Source organism: Cryptomeria japonica, chromosome 2 (assembly GCF_030272615.1).
Source record: "Cryptomeria japonica chromosome 2, Sugi_1.0, whole genome shotgun sequence".
NCBI lineage: Eukaryota > Viridiplantae > Streptophyta > Pinopsida > Cupressales > Cupressaceae > Cryptomeria > Cryptomeria japonica.
The window spans coordinates 645,036,792-645,045,283 of record NC_081406.1 but is presented as its reverse complement, the minus strand read 5'-3'; the positions used below and the strand labels follow the sequence as shown (position 1 = coordinate 645,045,283).

At 34.6% G+C, this 8,492-nt stretch overlaps 1 protein-coding gene across 1 annotated transcript; it reads left to right on the top strand.

The window, feature by feature from the left end:
• The first annotated feature begins 6,386 nt into the window (after positions 1 to 6,386).
• On the top strand, positions 6,387 to 8,274 carry LOC131055686 (uncharacterized). Its single transcript, XM_057990112.2, has 2 exons — positions 6,387 to 7,220; positions 7,614 to 8,274. Exons 1-2 carry the CDS (start codon positions 7,126 to 7,128, stop codon positions 8,032 to 8,034), a joined length of 516 nt encoding a protein of 171 aa, XP_057846095.1. The 5' UTR covers positions 6,387 to 7,125; the 3' UTR covers positions 8,035 to 8,274.
• The last annotated feature ends 218 nt before the right edge of the window (positions 8,275 to 8,492 follow it).

Below are 8,492 nucleotides of genomic sequence, written 5' to 3'. Positions count from 1 at the left end.
AGTTCTTCATTCAAAACTGTCTCACAAAAATCCAAAAACATTCAAAAACACTCACAAAATCCAAAAACATCATAAAATATCAAAAATCAACCAAAAACATGACCACGCATAATATCCTTTGTAAATAAGCATCAAAACAAACATCAAACAAACATTTTGAGCTACTCAAATGATGACCACTTTTCAAATCAACCAAACAATCAACATCGACAGACAACTATCTTAACAAGGATGCATCCTTCCTTACCAAAACAAAGACAAAGATAACATTTTCTTTGACAAGAAAATACAATTTAAGCTATCAAGTACTTGGTCATTTTGATAAGTTATTTATTTATTTATATCAGGTTCCTACGCTATTTTGGGATATCCACAAGTGATTAGAGTAGTCGGGATGGTTCCTAAGTATCGTTTGTTTATCATCTACGAATTGTTCCAATGAAGTTCTGGGGCATGTACTAATGGTGTCTACGTGGGAAGTTCACTCAGTTACGTGATCATATGCAAAAATCTAGTCATAGATCACTATGGCATGCTGAATACATCGTATACCTCAACCATCTGCACATGAACCAGAATGGAGGGTCCATATTCTTTATCTATACTGCTTTCTTATAGGTACAATGCTCCAAACTTGGTTCCTACTGCCTCGTCCAAGATTGATACTACCATGCTCGATGATGAAAAATAAAGCACTATGGATCGTCATTTCATCTCATCTGTATATATTGCATTCCGTTGCATTCCATCCATCCATACATTCATAATAGATGCATATCATTCATACATAGTAATGACAATGGATGCATACTCTATTTTTTTTTATCTTCTTCCATAGGAATGAGTCCTAGGTCCTCCATATCTTCTATCTAACATTGAATCACCCCCCCTCACCCTCCCTATCTCGATCATCAACATCATCATTCCCTTCAATGTTTCCCATCAGCTCACTCAAGCTACGTTCATCACCATCCATCTTTAACAGGAGGGGTTGTGCTTCCCATCCTCAGTCATCCTATAAGCCAAGCAAGTTACTCTATCTACAAAGGAACATCGACTCACACACACCTCGACTATCAACAGATACTCTGATCAAGTATCTTCGGGTCTCAACAGGTAATCGATTATGGCAAACCTAGACTACAACAGGCATTTATCATAATGACCTAGTCTCAACGGGGCTGCTACGATTCACCACAAACATCCATCACACGCACACACTATCAATTGCTCGATCAATCCAACACAATCATAACGGACAATTACATCAATTGTCTAAGTCTCAACGAGTATTTTGCGTCAGATACCTTGGCTTCATCGAGCAATTACATCAATTGTCTAAGTCACAACAGGTCACTTTGACTCACTTACTTAGACTTTATCCTGTCCAAGCGAACAACTGACATCAACTGTCACGCTTTGACTCGACTGGGACAATTCCACTTATTGCACTAGATTGTCCAACCAATTTTGATCAATTGTATAGCATCAATCAAAAGCACAAACACCGCATTTGCACTATATCTCCTGCATGACCTAAGGGTTCTCACTGGCTTCCCCTTTCTCTGTTTTACCTCCATTTCTTCCATTTTTTCACCATTATTGCTAATTTCTTCTGTTCTACCTCCCCTCCACTTCTCGTTCTTTTTCAAGAGATCGCCCAATTTTTTAAAAAAAATCGGCCCATCTCTCGAGGGGCATACCACCCACTAAATTAACATTTTATATTTAAGATACTCTATGTCAAAATGTTGAAGTGAAGAGACGATACAATGTGAAACTACAAGGGTTTGTGATTTTCGACACGACAATTTGCTTATTTTAGATTTTTAAGATTTTTTTCTCATTCGAAGTTCTTTAGTATTTGAATTGTATTTGAGTGAATGTGCAACAAGATTGAGAAGATCTCTTATACACTTCTAGTTTTCATTTTATATTTACATTCATATTTTCACATTATTTTAGGGATGAACACTCTTGCCCATGGATCAAGATAATGATCTTATTATAAACAATTTTATCAAGTTTTTAATTGATAAATCATCTATCAAAGGTTCTTAAAATTATTCATAATTTATATTCGACTAGATTTGATCTACATAAACTCATTGTTGTATGTTTTTGCCACATCCCTTGAGAGCACACACTTACGTCTCATTTTATCTTAATTTTTGCATGTTTATGTGTTTTAGGTTAAAATTGAATTAATCATTAGAATTTTAGAGTTAGGGACATGAATTTATTTTTACTTGATAAATCTACTTCATTGAGAAACCTATGATATAAAATACTAGCATGCCCAACATGAATAAAATGTAATCATAACATTTTGGAGTCTTTATGCATATGGTAAATGGCTAAACCATGTGACTCATGTAGTGTATTAATAGGCAAAGATATCTCTAGGAGCATTGTCCTTGGCTCAAGCAGAGCTATAAATGTAAGAGAGCTATCCCACTCTTGTTAGATGGCTAAAGCCATCTAGAGTTCAATCATGAGTATAATATAATCATTTCCCAATTATTTACCGATGTTTAATGATTATAGGTTGTCTTCTAGAGTTGCATGATGTATATTTGAGTACCAACACCATCTATGGTCAATTTTTATTACAATTGGCTTGCACATTGTTAGAGCCATGGGGAAAACCTAGGTAAAACTTGGAGGCTTATTGTAGGAGATAGATGTGGAGTATGACCATATCATGCTACAAGTGTGAGATTTTTAGAATTATGTGGAGTGTTTTGGTTGACAAAGAGCCAATGAATTTGATTGATTAGTTTAAATTAGTTGGTAGAAAGAGTATTGATGAAAGGTAAGGCATGTTACTATGAGTATGAAAAAACATGGACTTTTGAGCATCCCATTTTAGCATCTAGGTTGCATGCTAAGTCATTGTTGATGCAAAAAATCTAAATTACTACAAGTGGACAAAAAATCATGTCAAAGATTTTTTCCTACATTTTCATTGCTATGAATACGGTTGTAAGTCATGCACCATTTAGAATAATCTACGTTTTTTTCTATGTCCCATATATAAATAAGAAGTGGCATGAGGAACATATCTCAATTATTATAGAAAAATTGCATGTTGATAATTGGTTGAACTTTTCTCTAGAGTATAATCTTGTTTTAATATTTGTGTGTGATTAATTATAATTTTTATTTATTTTTATAATCCACATTTGAGATTTTTCTATCTAACTAGCTAAATTTTATAGATAAGTTGGTATGATAGACTTCCATTCTTGTTGGGGTTGTGGTATCAAGTTCTTTCCTTCTTTGAGGTTGAAGAGAAGTGGTACCGTGTAGGTCTATTTATTGTGCCTATTTTTATAACATACATTGGTGTATAGATGTTGTTTAATCCAATGTAAAGTGCAAGATAGAGTAAGAAAAATAATATAAAGGTTTAAATTGCTAGATCAAAGAGCAAAAATCTAGAGTGAGCCAAGAGCCAAAGTTGGTTGCCATTTGAGCAGGTGTGACTCATAGCATTAGATTCATTTCAAAGGTGTTGAAGCATCATAAGTTTATTGGACCACATGTGCAGATTTGAATTGTCCATGCAAATCTCTAGAGTGAAACTTAGATTTAGGGAGAGTTGCATACTAAGTGCTTTGTGAAAGTAATTCAATATACTCATTTATACTTGATTTACCTGGAGAGTTGCATACTAAGTCAATGAAAGTAATGCAAGTGGAGTGTAAGTTGGTGGAGGATTATCAATTAAGATAAGTATGTATATTGTTGGTAATTGATTGAGTTATTCCCATGGTGGTTGTAGTCCATTAGATGGAGGATTAATGTTAAGATATCTTGCCCCACAATAGTTTCAATCCATCAAGGGACTGCTATAATAGAGTTGCAATTAGATTTCTTCACAAAGAAATAGATGTTATAGGCATAACAAAGTTTATCATCCATTCTAGTTGAGATCATTGATAGCATGAGGGCATATTGAATTGGTGTACTCAATCTTAGAGATAGGATACTCTTGGTATGATAGAGAACTATAAAAAAAATTAGTTTTCATTTGTTGGTTTCAAGGCTTTGGGGGATCAAAACCCTTATTTAGGGATGTATGACCCAAAAAATTGTTAAAAATGTTTGGATCTATAAGGTTCCCAAGCTAGATCACTTTTAACAGATGCTACATAACATCACTCTAGTTGTTGTGCAACCTACCTTAGTTTTGTACAATCTATCTTAGTTATTGTGTAAGGTACAATAATTATTGTGTAACATCCTTGTTACTACAATAAGTACCATAACTGTTATGTAAGTGGTTCATAATTATTGTACAAAAGTTTCTCTCTTTTCTACATAAGCATACTTATTGGTTGCACAAGTAGTCCATTGTGGCAAAAAGAAGTATGTAGTGAACTTATGAGTGGAGGAAATCTCTAAATCTCTATAGTTGGCATTGGTTTTTGCTTTGATTTATGCAGAGTGGACACTCTTCTTGGAGTTTGTTGCTTAGTTGAGAGTTTCTCTAGAGTAAACTCGTGATCTTGCATCTATGTGTAATTAATTAATAGATTGTTGTATTTTTTATCCTCATTTTATGTGTTTCAATTTAAGTTTATATGCTATAAACTAATTATGGATTAGGAATATAGTTAAATCTAGATGACTAATGATTATGTTAGTATATGTGCATAGGTAAATGCACAAACAAGGTAAACATATTTAAAGTATGTGTATGTAAAGATAAGGTGAGAGCTAAGTGCATGCGACTATGTGGTTAGAGATGAACAAATGAGGAATACATCCAAGTTCACACAAGATTTTACTATTTATCGACATATACATCTATCTAAACATTTCCTCAAAATAAATACAAAAAATTAATAAAAAATAACTTTAACATACAAATTTTACCATTACACTATATTATTCATCTTGACATTATTTCTGAATGATGAGGTATTAACACCTCCATATTATGATATCTGAAATCATCTCATCTTATCGTTCACCTTATCACCAATTGTGGTCCCTCCTTATCTCTCCATCCATGAAGCTCAGGCCTCCTTATCTCTCCATTTTTACCTTATCACTCCAATACTTCCACACTCCTTATCTCTCCAGAAACGGGCACCCTTATCACTCACCAATTGTGGTCCCTCCTTATCCCTCCATCCATGAAGCTCGGGCCTCCTTATCTCTCCATTTTCACCTTATCACCAATTGCGGTCCCTCCTTCTCTCCATCCATGAAGCTCGGGCCTCCTTATCTCTCCATTTTTACCTTATCACTCCAATACTTCCACACTCCTTATCTCTCCAAACGGACACACACCTACATAGGCCATCGAAACACACCGAATATTGAAATGGTCCGAGGATTCGAACCAGAGACCTCCATATCAACATGGAGTTGCAACAACCGTTGCACTACGAAGTCAACCCCCTGACATGTTTAATACTTGATTTAGATTATTTCTTTAATTTAATGGACTATTTTGCTCTGAAGCCCTTTACGAAAAAACAAGCCCTCCTATTTCTTAAACTTCTTTAAAAAAATTGTTGCTCAACCAAAAAATTCTCCCAACCATCTAACAGGGCCCTCAAACTAAGTTCATTGTTTTTGTCATGAAATCTGAAAAAAACTATGAGTTTTTAAGCCTTTATTTAAAAAAGACTTGGAGGGGAATCCGAAGCAGGAGAGAAAATGAAAGCTATAATCGAATTGTAGTGCCTTATTCAAAGGTCAGGGTCATATAAACAACTAAGCAATCACTTTATGACAGGATGCTGAAATGGGACCTGCAAATTAAAACAATCTGTCAACTTTACTCAGTCCAATACAATAATTAAGCAACCCTAAATTTAATGAAGAGTTTCAATCATTCTTTTCATCTGATTTTGACGTCACAACCCTATTTAATTATTTTGCTTAAGTATTACTTGTTAACAAATCCATACTTTCCAATCAAGCAAAGATGCACATGCCCACCTAGACACCTAATTATGTACTAAAAACATGATCCCATATTTTATCTGTTTATGCATGTTCATGCTAAATTATATAACTCCTCACAGCACAAGAAGATCTCTTCTTACTGGCCTACATAAAATTTCGTTCCTTGTCATTGTACTTAGTGTTGGGGGAGAAATCAGAGGCTGAGTTGGTACAGCTTTTGACTCATACTTTTGTTTTGGTAAGAACGTGGAAGTTTGGAATCCAAGTGAGTGCAGTTTTGTCAGTCATAATGCTTTTTAAAATATGATTATGATCAAGTTGGAATCTGAGATGATGTTGAATGGGCAACATAAGGGACAAATCACAATATAATGTTGTTTACTGGGAGACAAAAGTTGTTCAAATACCGAGAGTATTAATGGAAGCACTGCTTCTTTATTGGGAAGAAGACTTGCTTTGTGTGTCATCCACCGACTAATCTACCATGGCCCATTTGCTTTCTGTCAATTGCAGAGTCATGGCTGGATGCTTATCATTATGGCTGGATGCTTATCATTATGGCAGAAGAAGGAAATTTGGTCTCCAAACCTTTTGAGCAATGCAGTCTTTTCCAATGTACTGTCCATACAAAGCAGTGGGTCTCATCTGTTAAACCATTTCCATGCATTCATTGCTTTGATAGATTGATATTATCCTTCTGTATCTGTCAACCATCAAATCCCAAACAGAATGAATTTCAAGCCTTTCAAATATGTACCCTCTGCATAATTATCTCAGACTCGCCTTACATGGAATGCATATCTGCTGTAAAAGTTCTGTCAGCATATTCAGGTAATAGGCCCCCACAAGGTGATATATGTATATATAAAATCTCTGTCAACTGCAGAATCTTGATCTGGATGGTTGTTTGACGATTAGTTGTATCAATGATTCAACTGCCCACCTTACTGATGAGGGAGTGTGAGAATTTAACAGGACAACAGTAGCAGTTCTCAGATTGGGTTGCTCTGTTTTGAGGATTTAAGGCCTTGTAAGAAGTGGGATATGAATATATATATGATGAGGGATTGTGAGAATTTAACACGATAATGGTAACAGTTCTCAGATTGGGTGGCTCTGTTTTGAGGATTTAAGTTCTTGTAAGAAGTGGGATATGAATAATTGGCTTCTAGTATAAGATGGTATGATGAATTCAAAATGAAAAGGGCCAAGGAATGCTGTATGTGTGGTGACACTGGATTCTCTCATGAGCTCTTTCAGTGCACAGCCTGCCTCTACCGCTCTCAGCACACGTATGTGCCAATACTTTCAGTCTTTTGTTTACAGTTTAATGGGCTAGGCTATGTTATGTGATAGTAGTGTTATTAGTTTTGTTGAAATGAGGAAATTTTCAATCTAGTTATTGAATATATATTTTTTTAGATTTGTTCATGTAGATTTTTAACATTTTGGATCAAACTCTTTTTCGAGTGATAGTTTGATTAAACTTTTTCAATCAAATTTTTCTTCAATCAGTAATAATTGATCATATAGATTTTTACTACTAACATTTTCGATCAAAGATTGATTCTTGATAGTATAGATTTTTATTACAAATGTTTTAGATCAAATTTAATGATTAATTATTATAATATATATTTATTACTAATGTTTTGAATCAAACTCCATAATTGATTGTTTTGCAGATATTGTAGTTGTATGTATCCAAAGGCAGAGTCTTATCATGTATGTGATTGGTGTCTAAGGGGGGGAGAGGAGAGAAAGGCTTCCAAACAGATTATGGAGAAATGTACACAGTCAGATCTGAAGAAGTCAGGGAGTTTCCTTCCCGGCCTGCACGCCATTAAAAAGCATAAGCCTGCATTACCAGACACGGCCCACGTCCAAATTGGAAATACCCACAAGTTTGGCGATGAAGGAAATCATGAACAAATGGTGGAGCCTGCTAAAAATGGTATCTTGAGCTCTGTAAAAAAAGGAATAAGCAAATGCAAAGAGATTTTCGGGAGTAAGGCGGTGACAACTGCAGATTCGAAGGCTTCGACCCCGCGACTTGTTAAAGGCAAGGTCCGAAGATACAAGCTTTTGGAGGAGGTTTCGACTTGAAGTTTTAGAGATTCTCGCCAATAGATTATGTTCGCTGGCTGTAGCCTGTCAAACCTGCACTTGATTTGATCTGGGCTTCATAGTTTTGTTTGATTGGATTATACAACTGGAGCTGCACGATCTTGTACATGTGTCAGTGTTACTAAATGTGAAGTTGGCATAATATGTTGCTAGAATGTTTCTGTAATATTTTTTTAATGGTGATTTTGAAGATTTCATCACAAATATTTAGAAATTTTTGCATTAAGATTGTATTCATACTATTCTATGAATCAAAGAGTGTAGTGTAATTTGAAATGTTGATAAATTTACATGCAATCATAATTTATAAAATATATTCTGAAATTTTGATAAAAAATCTAAGACACAATCTAATTAAAACAGCAATCTATATCTATATCATTACTTCTCATCACTTCTATGTTGTAATAACATTCATAAAAATATATAAAATAATA